The 21,244-nt window shown below is 34.5% G+C and overlaps 1 protein-coding gene and 2 pseudogenes across 1 annotated transcript; all 3 read left to right on the forward strand.

Annotated features, from left to right (window-relative positions):
• Window positions 1-633: 633 nt before the first annotated feature.
• LOC143588373 (putative protein arginine N-methyltransferase 6) lies at window positions 634-4,417 on the forward strand (annotated as a pseudogene).
• Window positions 4,418-11,125: 6,708 nt separating this feature from the next.
• On the forward strand, window positions 11,126-12,776 carry LOC143588374 (uncharacterized). Its single transcript, XM_077069394.1, has 2 exons — window positions 11,126-11,825; window positions 11,911-12,776. Exons 1-2 carry the CDS (start codon window positions 11,126-11,128, stop codon window positions 12,774-12,776), a joined length of 1,566 nt encoding a protein of 521 aa, XP_076925509.1.
• Window positions 12,777-16,124: 3,348 nt separating this feature from the next.
• LOC143588375 (putative protein arginine N-methyltransferase 6) lies at window positions 16,125-19,929 on the forward strand (annotated as a pseudogene).
• The last annotated feature ends 1,315 nt before the right edge of the window (window positions 19,930-21,244 follow it).

The following is a 21,244-nucleotide window of genomic DNA, read 5'->3' on the forward strand; positions in this document are numbered from 1 at the left end:
AGTAATTTTCTCGCTACGTCTATTCCATTTCATCCGGTGAACCCTTACTTAATTCCAGCTTCCGTGAACACTCGTTCGAATGCACGACAATGCAATGAGTTAAAACTTGTTCAATTTAATGATCTAATTAGTAAACACTACCTACTCATCCAACATCTCACCATCACCCTAGTGAATCCCATCTAATTACATACAACTCTTACTGAACTTTCCCAACCAATGCCTTTATAACTGGCAGTTACGCGACAGTGATTGACACTGATCAAAAAATAGCCTATAGTAAACGAAAGTTCTAATATATATCTCAGGTCTAACGATAAATGAGTGTACCAATACTAAACTGGAACCCTGAAACTAAATGTTTGAGGCATGAATTAAACATGGGCCATTGATTCCTTACCACTCCACCGCACGCTCGTTGTTATGGTTTTCTCCATACGTTTATTCCATTTCATTTCGTTCTGTCACCATATCTTTCCGTTACAATTTCCGTTAAATCAGTTTATATCACATCATATCACACCTCATATATCAACTGGTCCCACCACCATTAGTCAGTTACACCTACACACCAAAGCAGTTAGTCAGTCAGTTAGTTACTAACCGTTTACACGTAACTCGAAACCGAACGCCATGGAAGGTCAAGGATCAACGTCAACACCGGGCGGCTGCTCCGGTGACGATAACAACAACAACAACAGCAATAGCAACAACCACCAGCTCGGTGGCAGTCCCGGTGACGACAACAACAACAGCAACAGCCGCCAGCTCTGCGACAGCGGCGGCGGCGGCGGCAGGAGGCCTGCACGTAAGTCATCTCGCCGGCCACGTAGGACTATCGTTCCGGATCCACGGTTTGTAGTCGCACCGCCGCCTCGTGTCGATTATGAGAGCGCTTACTTTCACTCGTACGCGCACGTTGGAACTCATGAAGACATGATCAAGGTACCTACTCTTATTATTATTATTATTATGTTATTGTTGTGGTTTATTGTAAGTTAGTGTATCTAGAATGTGTAACAATGTGTGTAATAATAATAATGAGTAGAAGTATATGTTCTAGTAAGAGTATCAAAATATTATTGGTGTACAGTGAGTAGAAGTTTTTTCTGTGATTTATCTGCCTGCATTATTGATTTCTTTTATGATTAATCGGTGTTCTTTCTGTTGCTTCACATAGCGGTCAAAGTTCGTGTTTTGGGTTCATAAAATTTCTGCTATGTGGAGGATTTGTGATTTTAGATAACAGCTTGTTGTCACTGAAATCATGATGAATGTATTGGTGCAATTTAGTGTCCTGTAAAAATAAAAAAATGTATGCATCTAACAGTTAAGGATCCTTGTAACGGCTCTTTATTCTGCCAAGTATAACCTCAACTGTTAGATAATTTGTATTACATGTTCATAGTTTTGTTGTCATTATAATAATGAATGTAATTAGGATGTGTAACCATGTATGCACTATCAAATTATCAATAATAAGTATATGATCTTAGATTCTTGTTTTGTACATGAAGAGATGATCAAGGTACTTCTGCAATTCGTTGTTAATCTTATGCTTTTGGTATCCCTATCTCGTTTCTCGCCACATAGCAGTCAAAGTTCGTGTTTAGGGTTCATAAAATGTTCTGGTAATTGATTTGTGATTTCAGATAACAACTTGTTGGCATTGAAACCATAGTGTCCAGTAAAAAATTATGTTTCTAAAAATTTGTATCACATGTTCATAGTTTTGTTGTCATATAAATAATGGGTATATTATCAATAATGAGTAAAATTATATGATCTATTAAGAGTATCAACAAGTTTCTTTGATTAAATTTGGTTATGCATAGCTGTAGACTGTACAATTTCAGGTATGACTTTTCAAGCAATATATAATTTTCTCCAGTGTTTTTGTCATAGTGTTGGTTTCTTGGCACTGAATTTGTAACCATGTGTGTATTAACAAAGATGCATAGAACTATATAGTTTTGGTTCTGCTTCTTGCATTAGGTATGAAGATTTCAGCATGTTGTGACTTGTGACAGTTGCTTGATCAAATCTGGCTATGTATAATTGTAGAGGATATACTTTGAGTTATGACTTTTTAACCAATAAATAATTCTAGATTACACAATTTCTGCATTTTGTACTTGTAGTTGTGGCAGTTTGGCATAATGTTGGATTCTTTACACTGCATTCTGCATGTCTAATTAATTTCATTCTGCAGGATCATGTGAGGACAGAAGCTTACAGGAATGCTATTATACATCATCAGAGTCTTATTGAAGGCAAAGTAAGAAAATACTCAAGTTTTTATAGTTTTAGAGCCTTGATCAGTTTTAATATTGAATTTCTATTAATAGTTTGAAATATTTAATTAAAGAACTTATCAGATTGTAGGATAACATGATGCTCTCTTGTGCTCATGTTACATTGAAGAAAGCACATGCATAATATAATTATTTAACATTTTGGTAAACCATAATATTATGGATGTGAGAGCAGTCTTGACTATTGTTTGCATTTTAACAGTGATATTAAGGTCATTTCAGCTTCTTTTGTTTGCCCATTTTAATATATTATGTTTATTTTAATTGCTTGTATTATAGGTTGTTTTAGATGTTGGCTGTGGTACAGGCATCCTCTCAATATTTTGTGCTCAAGCAGGAGCAAGACGAGTAAGTTTTTTGACGAGTGATTATATTTGAAATGATTAAATTCTTCAGGAGCTTTTATAAATTTTATGGCAAGAAATATTGTAACTTATAAACTTTTTTCTGCATTGACTATATTTTTACCAGGTTTATGCAGTGGATGCCAGTGATATAGCGAATCATGTATGTCTTGCCACTTCTAGCAGTTTGTATCATGCTGTTAATGACGTTTCCATCATATTTTAGTCTTATCTATATTCAAATATTGAAATAGGCAAAGGAAATTGTCAAGGCAAATAATCTCTCTGACATAATCGTTGTTTTACAAGAACGTATGGAGGCACATAAATTGTGATTATAAGTTTTTAAATTTTTTTGTCATCCAAATTTTGATATCATATTCTCTTAATGCAGCACGTTCAAATTGATGAAAAGGTTGATGTTATGGTTTCTGAGTGGATGGGTTATATGCTTTTCTATGAGGTGATTGTTTATTTATTATTCATTTCCCAAGTTATTAATCATATTTTTTTATCTATTATTTCTTTTATACTTTCCATTTTTTGTATTGTAGAGCATGCTTAGGAGTGTTATTGTTGCCAGAGACCGCTGGTTAAAACCTGGCGGCCTTATTCTTCCTTCAAATGCAATTGTATAGTTCACCTAATTTCTACATTATTGTCAACATTTATAGCTTTTAAACAATATGATTAAGCTGATCTTTTATAAATTTTAATACTTTTTACTTGCATTTCTGCAGCTATACATGGCCCCTGTTACAAATCCCGATCGATATGCAGAAAGTGTTGATTTCTGGCGGAATGTCTATGGGATTGACAGTGAGTTAAAAAGATAAATCTGAGTTTAACTTACCAACCTCATGTATGTGTAATATTAATAATTTCATATATATTGCAGTGTCTCCAATAATGCAAGTAGCAAAACGTTGTGCGTTCGAGGTGCCATCTGTAGAGACAATCAGTGGAGAAAATGTTCTTACATGGCCTCATTTGGTACCTATTTTCAATTCTAGAAACTAATATTATTTTCATATATTATAAATTTTGATTTTGGTGGAACCAGGTAAAGCATGTGGATTGTTATACAGTCACAGAAAAAGAAGCAGAATCAGTGACATCAAACTTTAAGTTTCAATCTATGATTGGAGGTAAAGTCCTTTGTTTATATTGTGATAACTTAATTTGGCAGTTGTTTGAATATTAATATTATTTTATTTCAGCTCCTTTCCATGGGTTTGCATTTCGGTTTGATGTTAAGTTTGGTGGACCCGAGCGCTTATAACTGTTGAGGAGTCAGCCGAAACAAAGCCCTCTGGTAGTTATCGGAGGAAACAAGCCAATCCTGATGATGTACTTGTACTTTCTACTGCACCCGAGGATCCTCCTACGCATTGGCAACAGGTGTATGCGACAAATCGGCCCATTCATAAGTAAACGGGCCAAAATGGCCACTTGGTTTATTCACTGTTTTTTGTACTGATTACTAATTTTTTTTTTTAAATTTTGACAGACGATGGTGTACTCCTATGATCCGATAGATGTGGAGCAGGATCATGTTATTGACAGCGGTGTTACAATAACACAATGCTTAGATAACTTTCGGTGCATTAATATTCATCTTGAATACAAGTGAGTTACTCATTCTAAATAGTTTATAGAACCTTATTCTTTGCTAATATAACCGATAATACTTGTTTCGACATTTTCTGTTGCAGTGTGGATGGTCGTTCGTTTGTAAAGGAATCTGTGTTGCGGTGAGCATGTTAGAATCGACATTTTTGTCTGACTTTTGACAATGAAGAATAGTCTGTGCTTGTAGGTAAGTAGAAATGTGGTGAGTATTAACATTTTGTAACGGATTAATCGGTAGATAAAGATTTTGTTGTTTGTAAAACATAAAAGGAGACTCGCTGTCTCTTTGGGCGGCCGGATGTAAAGTTCAACACTTCAACTGATCATTCTGTTTCTGGGCCAGTAACTTTTCTTATGAAATCAAATCGATGTCTTTCTTATGAGTCAAACAAAGGAACAAAAGTATTAGTCTCGACCGGGAGAAGTGGTGTCAGTTTCATTTCGCTAATTTCTTTTTATAATCTTTGTTGTTTAGCTTTTCCCTTTTTCAGGCTACCTGCCTTTTGTAATTGGTTACTCTTTGTTTTTTTTTAATATATATGGCTTTTTAAAAAATAAAAATAAAATAAAATATATATATATAGTTATCAATACATTTTTGTAATTATTTATTAAATTACACAATGTTTTTTTTTTCTTTTTATATTTTTTCAAATTTACCTATATTAAGGCGGGAACTCCAACTGCACACACACACTCACTTGTTTTAAATAAAGCCTGAACATATTCATGCTCATAATAATAATAATAATAATAATAATATCATCTTCTTCTTCAACCAACACATTCTGCATATAATCACACACACTCAATCACTGCAAACAACCAACACATATACATTCAATTCAATTCATTCTCTCTTCATTCCACCACACACACACACCAGTTCTTGACTCAAGATCTTCACAATTTTACGGTAACGCTTCGATCAAACCCTAATTACTTCGTTTATTATGATCTGTAATGCATAACTTATATTATTTGATCGGTTATTAAGTCTTGTTTCTGTTAATTTCAAGTAATTTGTGGTTAGAATGTTTGGAATTGAATGTAATTACTAATTAGGGTTTATGATCACGGATAATTAGGGTTTCACTGCTTCAAACTCTAAATTAGCAAAAGAATTGATACAAGAAACGATTCAACTCATAAATTAGAGATTAACCAATGGTCAACCAGTTCGGTTAGATACGTTTATTAGCCGGTTAACTGGTAATAACCCATTGAAATTAGCCTTATTAACATTACTTGTATAGACTTTTTATGTTCGGTTAACTGGTTTCGGTTTTTAATCGGTTACTAACTGGTTTCTACTGTACCGGCTAATACTGGTTTCTGTTTAGTTAACCGATTGTTGGTCAAGCGGTCAACCAGTTCGCTTCGGTTATTAACCTGTTAACCAGTAATAAGCTATTGAATTTAACCTTAACTTATTAAAATTTGCCTTATTGACATTAACTGCATTGGCTTATAATTGGTTAACCCGTTACAAATCGGTTCCTGTCTCAAAAGTCCAAACTGGATCCTAGAAACTGGTTTGAATCGGTTACTAACCGATTTCTACTGTAGCGGTTAATACTGGTTTCTGTTTGGTTAACCGGTTATTGGTCAAACGGTCAACTGGTTCGGTTCGGTTATTAACCTGTTAACCAGTAATAAGCTATTGAATTTAACCTTAACTTATTAAAATTAGCCTTATTAGCATTAACCGTATTGACTTATAATCGGTTAACCTGTTACAAATAGGTTCCTGTCTCAAAAGTCCAAACCGGATCCTAAAAATGGGTTTCAGTCAGCTACTAACCGGTTTCTACTGTACCGGTTGAATAATTGGTTTCGGTTTCCTGTCTTGGTTCGGTTAACTGGTTAAGATTTGCATCTCTATATTGGACTATATCTTTGACAAGGCAACATAATAATGAATAATGTAATAATGAACTTGTCTTTTGATGCAGTAAATTTGATTAAACTGTTTGTATAATGGAGAATAACGGATTGAATATTAACCGGCCACTTCTGTCGGTGAGGCGATTCTCGTCGATCTCATCCTCCCGGAAGATTGAAAACAGAAAGAATGAAAGTCAGATTCCGGTTAGATCTCCGATAGAATCTTGTAAAAGTGGATCAACATCAAAGACTAAGGTGAAGTCAGGAAGTGTTCCTTTCGGGTGGGAACACAGTCCAGGAAGGCCCAAGAGTGAAAACAATAAGCAGATTCAGATCGTTGGAAGCCCGAAGGTTCCTGCAGCGAGGTTGTTTAAGCGTAGGAATAAGATAAGTAAACCAGAATGTTCAAAATCAACCAAGGAACAAAGTTCTGGTTCTCCGAATGATGCTGAAGAAGATAATAATGATAGTGGTGAAGCGTGTATAGATGCACTTGATACGCCTTCATCGGGCGGAACATCGTTCAATAATTGTAGTTCAAGTGGTTTAGGTGGAACTGGGTCGGATGTGAAGCCGTCTGGGCTCATTCGGGCCGACCTGAAAGTGAAGGATTTCATGTTGAGTCGGTTTCTTCCTGCTGCAAGAGCAATGGCTTCTGATGCACCTCAACTTACTCCCAAGAAAATAGCTGTTAAAGAGAAGAAATCAGTGAATATGGATAATAATCATAATGGTGAAGAAGATGATTATGACAGTGATTATGAGTACCGTGAACATGGACCTAAATCATCTAAGTTTTGTGGATTAATTCCACGTTTTCGCTCTGCTAATGGAGCGTGTATTAAGGCCAAATTACCGATTTTTTCTGCATGTAGAACTCAAGCAAGCTGTTCTTCGAGTTGTTCTTTCAGAGAAACTGTTAGTGAGGTATCTTAGAATCTTTTCTTACATAATCGGTTATTTAACTATTAATTTAACTAATAGATACTAATCAAATGTTTTTAATCTATTTATCTTAGCCTGCAAGGAGTGGTGAATATAAGCATAGATCATGGAGTAATGTTTTGAAGATAGAATCCAGTGAACCTGCAAACTTAGAAGGATCAAAGCTCTACAACCGTCTGCAAGGACCGTTGATTTCAGTTGATCACAGCGGGTCGATTCAATCTACTGTTTCGGAACAGAGTGATTCAAGCTCAAAGAAAAAGGGTACAAGCTTTAGAGAACTACTAGCTGATAAGAAGAAGATAAGTGAAATTACAGAAACAGACAGTCAAGATTCTATATTTGAGAAGACACTTTATGTCGATACTGTTTATGTAGCCGAATCTCCAAAAGAAAACTCAATGCCATCGTGTACAAAACCTCAATCCAGCTTCAGTGAACCTTTGGAGTCTGATGAATCAAAACATGATATGAAAACCAGTAAGTGCAAAGGTTTTGATTATGAATCAGAATGGTTTGATGATGATGTTAAAGGTAACCTGAAACTGAAAGGTTATGATACTAAGTCTTTCGAGAACCCTGCTCCACCGCCACTGCCAAAAAAACCATCAGACTCATGGTTGTGTCGCACACTGCCTTCTGTGTCTTCAAAAAAGGCGAATACTTTGTGGATCCCGATATAACCGTCTTTCGATACGGTTGCTAATGACCCAATAACCGAGGAAAACGACCAATTACCAAGTCCTCAAGAACAGGTGAATCCTGTGCCAGAGAGTTAAAGTTGTGTTTTTTTTAGCGTGCATACCATTTTTTAACCTTTTGAAAGTAAAAGGTGAAGAAATAAAGAAAAATGTACATTGTAGAGTTTGTTTCTAAACAAATGTGAGTTCTTGACATGTTATGTTGTTTTGTTCGTAAATCGTTTGTAAGCAAAGATATATAGTGATTTTATAGCTTTTATGTCTTTGTCCAGTTACATGTTTAGTTTAAAAAATCAGTAGATGTGACCCATTTGCTGGTAAATATTGCAATCAATATACAGACTACAATATATAGCCTTTGTAAGCAATACTAATATGGCCATAAATATAAAAATGCATCCAGCAGGTTCACTCTGTTGTACTACAAATATAGCTGTTGTGATTATAGTATCATTGCTAGAGCCTAGAAGATATAACAATTAAGTGTGACGTGCTGTTGCAAAACCGCCTACCCGCTATCTCATTAAATCATTAATGCATAAGTATTTTGAAAATATTGAACAATTCTCGTATATGGCTCTTGCATTCACCTAGCGCAGACTTAAGTGTTTTGAAGCGTCTTACACCTTTTAAAACCAAGACTGTGGTAAACAAACCTAGACATACCATAGCCCAACCATGCTGAAACATTGTAAAACGACCCGCCATAGTTTTTTTTTTTTTAATAATTATAATTACCGCTTTTTAATAAGCTAGTTCAAGTGCATTTTTGTCTTACAAAAGGGCGTTTTCGTCTTTTTTTTTAACGGAATTTGGTATAAACAAAACCAGATTCTTGATTTACCATTTGACAATCTTAAAAATTCCGGCAATCATATTGTTTATTTCGCATTGAATATCATAATAGCAACATACTCGATCGAGCTGCTCTTCACCCAAAATAGCTCCTTTGTGGTCAAGGGCTAACATAATAATCATGTGCTGGTGTAACTCTTTTTATTTACATCTTGTCATATTGTTTTAATGTTTTATTATACCGTAAGAATATGAAAACTTTTATCACAACTTGATCCATGATGAAACTAACAATGATGGCTCATTTGGTAAATTTTGCTATATCACTTCCATCATGATCCACATACACACACTTATACGACTATATCACACAACAATGCAACATAGATACTTATGATCTAACAAAAGTTGTTTGTAATGATGGTTAAATAGAGTGGTGATTAAGAAAAGGAGATTCTTGGAGTAGTGAAATGGAAAACAATAACTTACTTTTGTGAACAATAAGGAACTACTTTCAACCAATCTGATATAATTATCAGATTGGTTGAAAGTAGTTCCTTATTGTTCACAAAAGTAAGTTATTGTTTTCCATTTCACTACTCCAAGAATCTCCTTTTCTTAATCACCACTCTATTTATTCTTCCATTCAGTTGTTGTCTTCATTCGCTAAACATCTATCATTCTCTTCTTTTTACAATTTCCATATCCAATTTGTTGATTTAAGGAAGAAGCTTCTTCTGGAATACTACATTGTAGGTATGTCTCTCATTCTTCTAGTTATTATAGTTTTACTAGTTTGATGATTAATATTTAGATAATGGAATTAATTTGGAAATGAAAGAAACATAAGGTGTAGGGAAAGCGGATTGTATATGTATTTTTTGACAATAATGCTTTAAGTCAGTGTGTCGAACCTATATTCAAAATCAACATCATACTAGGATGATTATGGGGTGTAGTGTACCTAGGGCGTTCTTCGGGTTTTTTTGGGCTTTTTGCTAGGAAAAAATGACCCGATAACCGACCAATTTAAAGTTCTGGTTGGTTGGACTCAGATTGTTTGGGTTCGGGTTGGTTTGTTGGTTTTTTGCAATGTTTTAAAAACCGGTACTTTACTCGTATTGGATTTAGTTCAAAATTTGTACAAACGGTTGAACCGGAGTGTACCGGAAGGTTCAACCGGGTTGAATAATTTACCTTTAATTCCATATAAATACAATTTAAACTCAAAAATAACCCAAAAGTACATTAATAAACATCACACTTGAACCAAATATCACACATGAACAATGGTCGAGTAAGATAGAAAGTTTGAACTTTGTATACGAAATTAGTCAATTACAAATAATGTAAATAAACCAACATTAGATTTGCATGAGACAAAATTGATTGATTAACGAATCGTCGTTAACTGTGTTTGCTCGTTTCAATTTTATCCGCTATGCTAAAAGTCATTTTTTAAAATATGGGTCGTAAAAAATATCAAAAATCTCTTGGATTTAAACCAGTTGCCGGTTTAAACCGGTATTTTTTTTAAAAACCGACGGTACGATGTTCTAGCAAACCGCCCAAAAATACCGGGTTCTAAATACCGGTTGTCTTATGAAAATCTGATATAACCGGTTCAACCGGCGGTATGTACCGGCTTTTAAAACATTGGTTTTTTGGGTTTAGACGTAAAATTGAAAAAAAATGTTTTCTACACAGTGTATCATCAAAATTCATTGTGCTCATAAAGAACTATCATTAAAATTCAAACATCTTTGACGATTTGATATGATAATGCTCAAAAGTCTCAAAAATTAATATTTCAAAATACTAATAACTCCAAACCAAAACGCATCTATAAGAAATAGACAATAAATGTTCGGATTGTTCAGTCGGGTCGGGTTGTTTGGTTTTTTTGTTGAAAAAAGCTGACCGGACCAATTTAAGGTTTGGGTTGTCGGGTTCGAGTATTCTCTATTTCGGGTTCGAGTGACTTTAGATTCGGGTCAGGTTTTGGGTTTTGGATAAAAATATCCGCCTAGGCGTACCTAGTGCCTTGGCTCGTAGCCGCATATAGGTGGGACATGTCATAGCACGTATCCTATTGCATGTGGGACATACCTAAACATGGAGTGTGTTGGAATTATGGTTTAAGGTTCATTTTTAACTTACTTTTATATTCTTAACAGCTCATTATCATAACAATATATTCTAGTTGAAGTCAAACATCAAAATTTTTCAATAGAAAAGAATAAATCTGTTTATTATTTATATTTTAGTTGTATGATATTTTAATGGCATTTGATAATTCTAATTCTTCTTTGAAAAAGTTGGAAATTACTTGATTTGTATTCAATTGAAAGATGGAAGAGAACACAACCCTTTATTACAGAACCAACGTTTGACTTCTTTTTCAGAAATGATAATTTATATTCATTTATTTTTTAATTTTATATCCACCAACTATTTTTCTATGAGCATCAAGTTTCATTTGGTTATGGTTAAATGAAAAGTGAAGATGTGTGAGGAAGAGATCTATTCATTTCATATATGTTACTACTCCTGCAAAGAGTGTGACTATTCCCTACACAAATTCTGTGCGCAACTTCCTAAAACCCAACAAAACCACCCATTACATCCTGACCACGATCTTACCTTGGTGAGACATACCGAGTACAATGTAAAATTGAAGTGTGCTATATGCCAACTTGAGAGAGAAAAAGAGTTCTACAAGTACTACTGTTCCATATGTAGATTCTATATGGACATAATCTGTGCTACTATGTCCGAACAAAAGATGGAGCACCCAAGTCACCCTCACCAACTACAACGCTATTCGAGTAGGATGACATTAGGTTGTTGTAACGCTTGTGGTAATGAACATAGTGGAACCTTCTACCATTGTATCACTTGTTTTGGTTTCAGGATCCACTTGGACTGTGCTTTGCTTCCATCCAAATTACTTATCCAACAGTCTACAAATGGAAGTTTTAGTCATTCTCATTTACTTGCCATTGCCTATTCCTTTCCTTTTATTGAAAAGAGAGACAGATTCTTTCCCCAATGCAGAGTTTGTGAGAAAGGTTTCGATCCTCACCTAGTGCTTTGCAGTTCTTACTTGTGGCATTACAGATGCGAAAAATGCCGATATTACGTCCATGTTGATTGTGCGACTTCAAGGAAAGAGGCATTTATGACTTCTATCTTGATGCCTGCGGGTGAGAAATTATGCTTTTCTTTTTAATACTAGATATCGCGCTTGTCAATTTAAGTTTAACTTTTAATATGTGATTCACTAATTAGGTTGGGGCAAAACTCACAAAAATTTCAAAGACGAGGATCATCCTAATCTAATTCGCTGTCCATTTCCTGATGAGAGTGTCAACCTTCTAATGCACCATTTGATCAACAAAGGTGAATTAGTTATTAAAAGGAAGATTGATGGTGAAATGTTTTGTCATCCACACCCGCTGATTCTTTTTGACACGCTCCTTAATGTGCCAGTTCCTCTTCATGATCCCATGAAAAGTGTGGAACTACTATGTAATGGATGCGTGAGACCAATCACCGACGTGCCGTTTTACAAGTGTTCCCAACATCATTGTGATTTTGTTCTTCATGAGTGGTGCACTAGGCTACCCTCTCAAATACAAGACTATCACGGCCATCCAGAGCATACACTAGTTCTACTACCAAAGATCCCAGGACAGTTTTTGGGTGTGTTTACATGTAAAATTTGTTTTTTAGATTGCAACGGTTTCGCATATGGATGCAAGCAATGCGAATATTACGTGGATATAAATTGTGGCTTCATACCTGATGTAATCACACATGACGCTCACCCTAATCATCTCCTAAGATTTAAAGCTTCACCAGATACAAATGATTGTAAGGCATGTCTGTGGTGGATAGATACTACGGGATTCCATTGTCCCACTTGTGATTTCTATCTGCATACGAAGTGTGCTTTGTTATTACCTCGAACGATTAAGCACAAGTACGATAAACATGCATTGAGTCTAAGATACTATCCAGCTGAGAACCATAGTGGCAAAAGGGTTTTAAAAAAAATTCAGAAATCTAAAAGATTTCACTACAAATTAATCAACTCCCTTGTGCAAACCCAAATGTGGATACCTGCTAGATATAATATTCATCATAATCATTAGTTGTCTCCACCTGCAAACATCAAAACCAACTCACTTTCTATTCAAACAGAACCATTTTTATGATGGAAACAACGAAGCAGGTTATAAGTACCTTGACGTATAAACTATCCATACCTAGTTATGTCCTCTATACCTCCTGATAACCCAAGAATGATCAATTTTGTAATACCTAAAGCAATTTTATGTTTCGACAATTTAATTTAATGATAATGAACTTTGCAAACCCGAGAACACGTTAATAACCTACCATATAATAGCCGCTATTGCCAAACTAATATTTACTCATGGTTGTCAACTGCAATACCTCTTCCAATCAGCATTGTTTTGATCTCAATCCATGTTTTGACTACAATTGCTATTGGAAAGTTTTATCCAACCATGTAAATAATAATTTTCTAATTTATGTGCATTTTAAAAAGTTGTTTAAACAATGGTAGCAGTATTGTTTTGATCATAAAACAATTTCAAAACTGAGTTTGTAAAGTAAAGAGTTTGGCTTTAAAAAGTCAACCATTCTAATTGGAGAGTTACTGCCCATGAAAGTAAGTATAATTTAAATTCTAATTTGAATAATAAAAGAAATTATATATGTTTTCATTATAATCGGATTACATTAATATAACTTAAATGGATACAAAAATGAATCTTTCTATTAACAAATGATAAGCTCACCTTAAAATAAACATAGAGGTAGGGTTCCATGAGAAACCGAGAATGCTGCTCGAAATTCTGAGTAGGTTCTGACTGGAAGCTTTAGTCCAATAAAATATTCAATATAAATGAATCTATCAGCGAGCAACCTCTGTCCTTGAACTTTGAAAACAATGAGAATAGTTAGTATTCATATACATTCCTGATCAATTTACCTAATTGAATCTAATGACATTTGACATGCATATGGCCGTAAGTGATCTCTCTAATGACATTTGACATGCATCTCAATGTAAAATCGCATCTAACAAAGCTGAATGTCTCCCGAAAATGTATAGTTATAAATTTAAGATGAATAGTTCATCTACGACAACGAGATCACTTACGGCCAGTAGTATTTACATCATTCGTGAGTGTGGCTAACGATAATTGTACGAGTTTTCAAGGTAAAATTATAAAAGTGCGCCCAACCAAATTGAAATTATGGTTCTACAAAACGTTCCATTTCGGTTTCTCACTTTTTGTTTTTCGTACGTTTCAGTTCGATCACGGGTTGATTTTTTGTGTTACGTTTAAGCTCAAAATGTTTAAGCCGAAGTAAGTTACTCAAAATAATGATCTCTCGGGCCTTGGCCCAAAAATAATGAATTTCCATAACAACTACTACAACAAAAACTTTCAGTGCGGCTTGTTTTGAAGCATACATAAACTCAGTGTTGTAAAAATTCCGTCTTTATGGCGATTGATCATTGATTAGACTATATGGTATGGATGCCATTTTGATTCTTGCTTTACAGTGCCACGTTAGCGTCACATCCAGGGACGGCCCTCGGGGGTGGCTTGGTGGTCGACGGCCACAAGCCCGACACCTCGTTAGGCCCGAATTTTTTTTTTTTGAAAAAAACTATATGTATTTTTATTAAAAACAATATGTATATATAATGTTTAAACACAATTACATAACCACTAGCTTGGTCTGGTGACAAATAGGTATTACTTACAACCAAGAGGAAGAGGTTGTGGGTTCTAAACTCACTTGAGACATGTTTAATTCTTCTTTTATTCAAAAGTTTTTTACACAACCCAAATTATAACCAACCAAAGCCCATATAAAAATTAAACCGTTTAAACCCAACAAAATACTCCTTTTACTTAAGGTACAAAAATTTTTTTTCCTTCGGCCCAAAAGTTTTTTTGCTTTCTCGAAGCCGGCCCTGGTCACATCATACCCTACTTTATTTCATTTTCTTCTACAATATCATGGAAATTGACACCAATTTACCAATTCATCACTTTCCAAATAAAATAATAATATTTCTACTACTAATAAAATAATAATATTTATATTACTAAAATTAATTTAATATAACTAAAATTAAAAATAAATCACATTTATCAGTTAAACACAATGTCTTTCATAACCGAATTTTAGTGGTTAATGGTTGAAACTAATAACTGGATATAAGCCCAATTCTGAAAAAAAAAGAAGCCCAATTATGAAAAAAAAAACAAAAAAAAAAAGTTTAATCATCATCCCCTTCATAAACGCAGCCATCATCTATTCATCTCCATACCTGTTTATTTGAAAAAAAATAATAACCTAAAATTATATACTGCCCGTCTCTATATTCTTCTTCCTCTATTATTTTTCTAAAAATTTCAACAAAAAACTATTGAATAATTGTGTAAGACTGCAAGGAAGAATCCTAGCGACATTTTGGGGTGGTGAATTTTCCATAAAATTCTCATCGCCGGGCGGCACCAACTAGCCCGGGGCGGTGTTTGCTGCCGGCACCGGTCGCCAGGCCAGCTCCTTAGCGGCAATCCGGCATCAATACATGATAGCCTTAATCCTGATCAAATGTGGATTAATCCTGGTTGATCCCGATTAGTCCTGATAAATACCGATTAATCGTCAATCTCCACCCAATTGCCAGACTAGCGACTAGCGATTTTTACAAAACCGTATAAGCTGAACCGAACAGAACCGTAATTTACGATTTTCAGTTAAAAGAAAACTCAACCGTTCCATTATTACGACAACGACAACAACAACAGTAATTTTCTCGGTACGTCTATTCCATTTCATCCGGTGAACCCTTACTTAATTCCAGCTTCCGTGAACACTCATTCGAATGCACGACAATGCAATGAGTTAAAACTTGTTCAATTTAATGATCTAATTAGTAAACACTACCTACTCATCCAACATCTCACCATCACCCTAGTGAATCCCATCTAATTACATACAACTCTTACTGAACTTCAGATTATTCCCAACCAATGCCTTTATAACTGGCAGTTACGCGACAGTGATTGACACTGATCAAAAAATAGCCTATAGTAAACGAAAGTTCTAATATATATCTCAGGTCTAACGATAAATGAGTGTACCAATACTAAACTGGAACCCTGAAACTAAATGTTTGAGGCATGAATTAAACATGGGCCATTGACTCCTTACCACTCCACCGCACGCTCGTTGTTATGGTTTTCTCCATACGTTTATTCCATTTCATTTCGTTCTGTCACCATATCTTTCCGTTACAATTTCCGTTAAATCAGTTTATATCACATCATATCACACCTCATATATCAACTGGTCCCACCACCATTAGTCAGTTACACCTACACACCAAAGCAGTTAGTCAGTCAGTTAGTTACTAACCGTTTACACGTAACTCGAAACCGAACGCCATGGAAGGTCAAGGATCAACGTCAACACCGGGCGGCAGCTCCGGTGACGATAACAACAACAACAACAGCAATAGCAACAACCACCAGCTCGGTGGCTGTCCCGGTGACGACAACAACAACAGCAACAGCCGCCAGCTCTGCGACAGCGGCGGCGGCGGCAGGAGGCCTGCACGTAAGTCATCTCGCCGGCCACGTAGGACTATCGTTCCGGATCCACGGTTTGTAGTCGCACCGCCGCCTCGTGTCGATTATGAGAGCGCTTACTTTCACTCGTACGCGCACGTTGGAACTCATGAAGACATGATCAAGGTACGTACTCTTATTATTATTATTATTATTATTATTATTATTATTATTATTATGTTATTGTTGTGGTTTATTGTAAGTTAGTGTATCTAGAATGTGTAACAATGTGTGTAATAATAATAATGAGTAGAAGTATATGTTCTAGTAAGAGTATCAAAATATTATTGGTGTACAGTGAGTAGAAGTTTTTTCTGTGATTTATCTGCCTGCATTATTGATTTCTTTTATGATTAATCGGTGTTCTTTCTGTTGCTTCACATAGCGGTCAAAGTTCGTGTTTTGGGTTCATAAAATTTCTGCTATGTGGAGGATTTGTGATTTTAGATAACAGCTTGTTGTCACTGAAATCATGATGAATGTATTGGTGCAATTTAGTGTCCTGTAAAAATAAAAAAATGTATGCATCTAACAGTTAAGGATCCTTGTAACGGCTCTTTATTCTGCCAAGTATAACCTCAACTGTTAGATAATTTGTATTACATGTTCATAGTTTTGTTGTCATTATAATAATGAATGTAATTAGGATGTGTAACCATGTATGCACTATCAAATTATCAATAATAAGTATATGATCTTAGATTCTTGTTTTGTACATGGAGAGATGATCAAGGTACTTCTGCAATTCGTTGTTAATCTTATGCTTTTGGTATCCCTATCTCGTTTCTCGCCACATAGCAGTCAAAGTTCGTGTTTAGGGTTCATAAAATGTTCTGGTAATTGATTTGTGATTTCAGATAACAACTTGTTGGCATTGAAACCATAGTGTCCAGTAAAAAATTATGTTTCTAAAAATTTGTATCACATGTTCATAGTTTTGTTGTCATATAAATAATGGGTATATTATCAATAATGAGTAAAATTATATGATCTATTAAGAGTATCAACAAGTTTCTTTGATTAAATTTGGTTATGCATAGCTGTAGACTGTACAATTTCAGGTATGACTTTTCAAGCAATATATAATTTTCTCCAGTGTTTTTGTCATAGTGTTGGTTTCTTGGCACTGAATTTGTAACCATGTGTGTATTAACAAAGATGCATAGAACTATATAGTTTTGGTTCTGCTTCTTGCATTAGGTATGAAGATTTCAGCATGTTGTGACTTGTGACAGTTGCTTGATCAAATCTGGCTATGTATAATTGTAGAGGATATACTTTGAGTTATGACTTTTTAACCAATAAATAATTCTAGATTACACAATTTCTGCATTTTGTACTTGTAGTTGTAGCAGTTTGGCATAATGTTGGATTCTTTACACTGCATTCTGCATGTCTAATTAATTTCATTCTGCAGGATCATGTGAGGACAGAAGCTTACAGGAATGCTATTATACATCATCAGAGTCTTATTGAAGGCAAAGTAAGAAAATACTCAAGTTTTTATAGTTTTAGAGCCTTGATCAGTTTTAATATTGAATTTCTATTAATAGTTTGAAATATTTAATTAAAGAACTTATCAGATTGTAGGATAACATGATGCTCTCTTGTGCTCATGTTACATTGAAGAAAGCACATGCATAATATAATTATTTAACATTTTGGTAAACCATAATATTATGGATGTGAGAGCAGTCTTGACTATTGTTTGCATTTTAACAGTGATATTTAGGTCATTTCAGCTTCTTTTGTTTGCCCATTTTAATATATTATGTTTATTTTAATTGCTTGTATTATAGGTTGTTTTAGATGTTGGCTGTGGTACAGGCATCCTCTCAATATTTTGTGCTCAAGCAGGAGCAAGACGAGTAAGTTTTTTGACGAGTGATTATATTTGAAATGATTAAATTCTTCAGGAGCTTTTATAAATTTTATGGCAAGAAATATTGTAACTTATAAACTTTTTTCTGCATTGACTATATTTTTACCAGGTTTATGCAGTGGATGCCAGTGATATAGCGAATCATGTATGTCTTGCCACTTCTAGCAGTTTGTATCATGCTGTTAATGACGTTTCCATCATATTTTAGTCTTATCTATATTCAAATATTGAAATAGGCAAAGGAAATTGTCAAGGCAAATAATCTCTCTGACATAATCGTTGTTTTACAAGAACGTATGGAGGCACATAAATTGTGATTATAAGTTTTTAAATTTTTTTGTCATCCAAATTTTGATATCATATTCTCTTAATGCAGCACGTTCAAATTGATGAAAAGGTTGATGTTATGGTTTCTGAGTGGATGGGTTATATGCTTTTCTATGAGGTGATTGTTTATTTATTATTCATTTCCCAAGTTATTAATCATATTTTTTTATCTATTATTTCTTTTATACTTTCCATTTTTTGTATTGTAGAGCATGCTTAGGAGTGTTATTGTTGCCAGAGACCGCTGGTTAAAACCTGGCGGCCTTATTCTTCCTTCAAATGCAATTGTATAGTTCACCTAATTTCTACATTATTGTCAACATTTATAGCTTTTAAACAATATGATTAAGCTGATCTTTTATAAATTTTAATACTTTTTACTTGCATTTCTGCAGCTATACATGGCCCCTGTTACAAATCCCGATCGATATGCAGAAAGTGTTGATTTCTGGCGGAATGTCTATGGGATTGACAGTGAGTTAAAAAGATAAATCTGAGTTTAACTTACCAACCTCATGTATGTGTAATATTAATAATTTCATATATATTGCAGTGTCTCCAATAATGCAAGTAGCAAAACGTTGTGCGTTCGAGGTGCCATCTGTAGAGACAATCAGTGGAGAAAATGTTCTTACATGGCCTCATTTGGTACCTATTTTCAATTCTAGAAACTAATATTATTTTCATATATTATAAATTTTGATTTTGGTGGAACCAGGTAAAGCATGTGGATTGTTATACAGTCACAGAAAAAGAAGCAGAATCAGTGACATCAAACTTTAAGTTTCAATCTATGATTGGAGGTAAAGTCCTTTGTTTATATTGTGATAACTTAATTTGGCAGTTGTTTGAATATTAATATTATTTTATTTCAGCTCCTTTCCATGGGTTTGCATTTCGGTTTGACGTTAAGTTTGGTGGACCCGAGCGCTTATAACTGTTGAGGAGTCAGCCGAAACAAAGCCTTCTGGTAGTTATCGGAGGAAACAAGCCAATCCTGATGATGTACTTGTACTTTCTACTGCACCCGAGGATCCTCCTACGCATTGGCAACAGGTGTATGCGACAAATCGGCCCATTCATAAGTAAACGGGCCAAAATGGCCACTTGGTTTATTCACTGTTTTTTGTACTGATTACTAATTTTTTTTTTTAAATTTTGACAGACGATGGTGTACTCCTATGATCCGATAGATGTGGAGCAGGATCATGTTATTGACAGCGGTGTTACAATAACACAATGCTTAGATAACTTTCGGTGCATTAATATTCATCTTGAATACAAGTGAGTTACTCATTCTAAATAGTTTATAGAACCTTATTCTTTGCTAATATAACCGATAATACTTGTTTCGACATTTTCTGTTGCAGTGTGGATGGTCGTTCGTTTGTAAAGGAATCTGTGTTGCGGTGAGCATGTTAGAATCGACATTTTTGTCTGACTTTTGACAATGAAGAATAGTCTGTGCTTGTAGGTAAGTAGAAATGTGGTGAGTATTAACATTTTGTAACGGATTAATCGGTAGATAAAGATTTTGTTGTTTGTAAAACATAAAAGGAGACTCGCTGTCTCTTTGGGCGGCCGGATGTAAAGTTCAACACTGCAACTGATCATTCTGTTTCTGGGCCAGTAACTTTTCTTATGAAATCAAATCGATGTCTTTCTTATGAGTCAAACAAAGGAACAAAAGTATTAGTCTCGACCGGGAGAAGTGGTGTCAGTTTCATTTCGCTAATTTCTTTTTATAATCTTTGTTGTTTAGCTTTTCCCTTTTTCAGGCTACCTGCCTTTTGTAATTGGTTACTCTTTGTTTTTTTTAATATATATGGCTTTTTAAAAAATAAAAATAAAATAAAAAATATATATATAGTTATCAATACATTTTTGTAATTATTTATTAAATTACACAATGTTTTTTTTTTCTTTTTATATTTTTTCAAATTTACCTATATTAAGGCGGGAACTCCAACTGCACACACACACTCACTTGTTTTAAATAAAGCCTGAACATATTCATGCTCATAATAATAATAATAATAATAATATCATCTTCTTCTTCAACCAACACATTCTGCATATAATCACACACACTCAATCACTGCAAACAACCAACACATATACATTCAATTCAATTCAATTCATTCTCTCTTCATTCCACCACACACACACACCAGTTCTTGACTCAAGATCTTCACAATTTTACGGTAACGCTTCGATCAAACCCTAATTACTTCGTTTATTATGATCTGTAATGCATAACTTATATTATTTGATCGGTTATTAAGTCTTGTTTCTGTTAATTTCAAGTAATTTGTGGTTAGAATGTTTGGAATTGAATGTAATTACTAATTAGGGTTTATGATCACGGATAATTAGGGTTTCACTGCTTCAAACTCTAAATTAGCAAAAGAATTGATACAAGAAACGATTCAACTCATAAATTAGAGATTAACCAATGGTCAACCAGTTCGGTTAGATACGTTTATTAGCCGGTTAACTGGTAATAACCCATTGAAATTAGCCTTATTAACATTACTTGTATAGACTTTTTATGTTCGGTTAACTGGTTTCGGTTTTTAATCGGTTACTAACTGGTTTCTACTGTACCGGCTAATACTGGTTTCTGTTTAGTTAACCGATTGTTGGTCAAGCGGTCAACCAGTTCGCTTCGGTTATTAACCTGTTAACCAGTAATAAGCTATTGAATTTAACCTTAACTTATTAAAAT

Source organism: Bidens hawaiensis, unplaced genomic scaffold (assembly GCF_021521415.1).
Source record: "Bidens hawaiensis isolate Kalapana, Puna unplaced genomic scaffold, B.hawaiensis_p1.1 tig00036348_1, whole genome shotgun sequence".
Taxonomy (NCBI): Eukaryota; Viridiplantae; Streptophyta; class Magnoliopsida; order Asterales; family Asteraceae; genus Bidens; species Bidens hawaiensis.

Bases quoted from the DNA above. Each gene is read 5' to 3' on its own strand.
- LOC143588374 (XM_077069394.1), top strand. From the start codon at position 11,126: ATGTGTGAGGAAGAGATCTATTCATTTCATATATGTTACTACTCCTGC. The intron at 11,826-11,910 runs GTGAGAAATTAT...TTCACTAATTAG, and splicing joins TTCTATCTTGATGCCTGCGG to GTTGGGGCAAAACTCACAAA.